This window comes from Limulus polyphemus, unplaced genomic scaffold, assembly GCF_000517525.1.
Source record: "Limulus polyphemus unplaced genomic scaffold, Limulus_polyphemus-2.1.2 Scaffold3489, whole genome shotgun sequence".
Lineage (NCBI taxonomy): Eukaryota > Metazoa > Arthropoda > Merostomata > Xiphosura > Limulidae > Limulus > Limulus polyphemus.
Window position 1 is genome coordinate 49,480 of NW_013669099.1, and position 1,833 is coordinate 51,312.

Sequence of the window (1,833 nt, forward strand, 5' to 3'; positions counted from 1 at the left end):
AAAGATACTTTGCGGGCTTTACGGCATAACCAGGTTTCATTCGCCCGGTCCCCTGTGAGTGGTAAAAATCTTAAATAACAAAAAACACAGAAGAGGGTTTCTCTCATTTCATTGTAATTGTATTTTTTTCTCTTTTGAAGTTAAAATGGTGCATTCTAAGCCACTTCTGAATGGTTAATAATGGAACAAATGAAGCACAGTTACATTTAAGCAACTATCGTCAAGTTTCAGCAAGTCCTTTCTAAAAAAATACTTGTGCATGTGAGTTACCTTTATCCATAGGATGACAGTTTGAACTTTCACCAACCTCTATCATGGTAGTGGATGGATTCCTTTCAGAAGACAGGGAGGCATTTATGGTCTAACAGAAAAAAATGAAGATAAAAAAAAACAGTACAATTATCTTTTCTAGCAAACAGTTTCATTTACCTGTACATGAAAAAACTCTTAAAAAAAACAACGAAAAGGTAAATTCTTAAATCTACCAAAGCTTAAACAATTGTAAGTTCTTACTCTTGAAGGCTTGCAGCAGCAATTTAAAAGATTTATTTACTTGTGATGGCTTAAAGTTATTAGAACTTTAAAACTTAATGCAAATGATATGTGTTTTTCTAGATACCCAAGCATTTTTTTTAATCAACCAACTTACAGCAAATTCAACAACACTGAAACTTAAGTCTATAAATATATAGGCATTGAGATGTAATTGGATGAAGTAACAAAACTGAAGGAAAGAAAATATTTTGTCATTTTCTTCACATTTGGGGGAGGCCATCTTTTCTTAAGAATCTGAAGATGTGTGCATCCTCAACTGCGTGTTGCATCAAGCTGAAGTCATTGTAGGATGATTCACTAAGAATGGTCAAGATATGTTGTACAACACTTCATCATTATATCCCACAGTGTCTTAGGCCACTGGACATAGTTTTGGGGTATCATTAGTATGCTTTTCCAACCCACAAGGCTCCTTCTTTTGTGCACTGTATTCCAGATTACAAGAAATAAACATTAAAAATTGAAATGCCTAAGACTTGTAGTTTTCTCAGGTAAAACTTATTTCTCTCATGAGTGACAGGATAGGTCCACAGAATAATGGGAGATTCATCAAGAAATTTCATGTGAAATAATTCTTTATTATCTGAATAACAGAGACCTCAAGAAATACAGAGATTGAATTCAAATGTACAATCACAATAAAAAATCTTTACTTAAACTTAAAATGTATCATATTTGTCACAATAGACAGTTGCCTTTACTGGAGAGTTAGGTTTGAAGTAATTTTACCTTACACACAAGCCTTTAACATAAACTGACTACAAATGAAAAATTTTAACGATAAAGTACTGGCAATTGTTCTGTAATAAAGAAAAAAAAACAACAACTTAACAGTGATTACTTCACACTATCAGTTATTTATACATATGTACAACAATACCCTGCAATACAAATTCTGATTATGAAGTTAGCACACAGGATCACATACAAAAGTTGTAATGGTTTTCAAACCCAAGACCCAAAATTGAGTGCTTTTGAATAGTTCATTCTTCTTCCTTAGGAGAATAAAGGGTTATGTTTAACGAGTGTAATGAAATATATAAGCACAGATATCGACGTCACATAAACTGGATGTGCAATACGAGTTAGCCTTGAGAACTAGGTAATCATAACCTAGAGTTGTTGGTGTCAGGTGTAGTTTGTGCTAAAGAGGTGTATGCAGTACATTAGAGACTTAAGTGTGATAATAGTTATAAGAAATGTTAACCAATGTTTATAAAGATAAAATTAAAAATAAAATAATGGCAAAAGATGATGGGAAATAAAGAAAATGATAAT

General features: G+C 32.3%; 1 protein-coding gene across 7 annotated transcripts in view; it reads right to left on the reverse strand.

Moving 5' to 3' along the window:
- The window catches only part of LOC106469442 (male-enhanced antigen 1-like), a 50,785-nt gene that overhangs the window by 5,582 nt on the left and 43,370 nt on the right, over nucleotides 1–1,833 (reverse strand). For all 7 annotated transcript variants that reach the window (XM_013929936.2, XM_022397961.1, XM_022397958.1 and 4 more), the window contains one exon: nucleotides 271–361. In XM_013929936.2, the coding sequence (XP_013785390.1) occupies nucleotides 271–361 (91 nt within the window). The remainder of the gene's footprint in view (nucleotides 1–270; nucleotides 362–1,833) is intronic.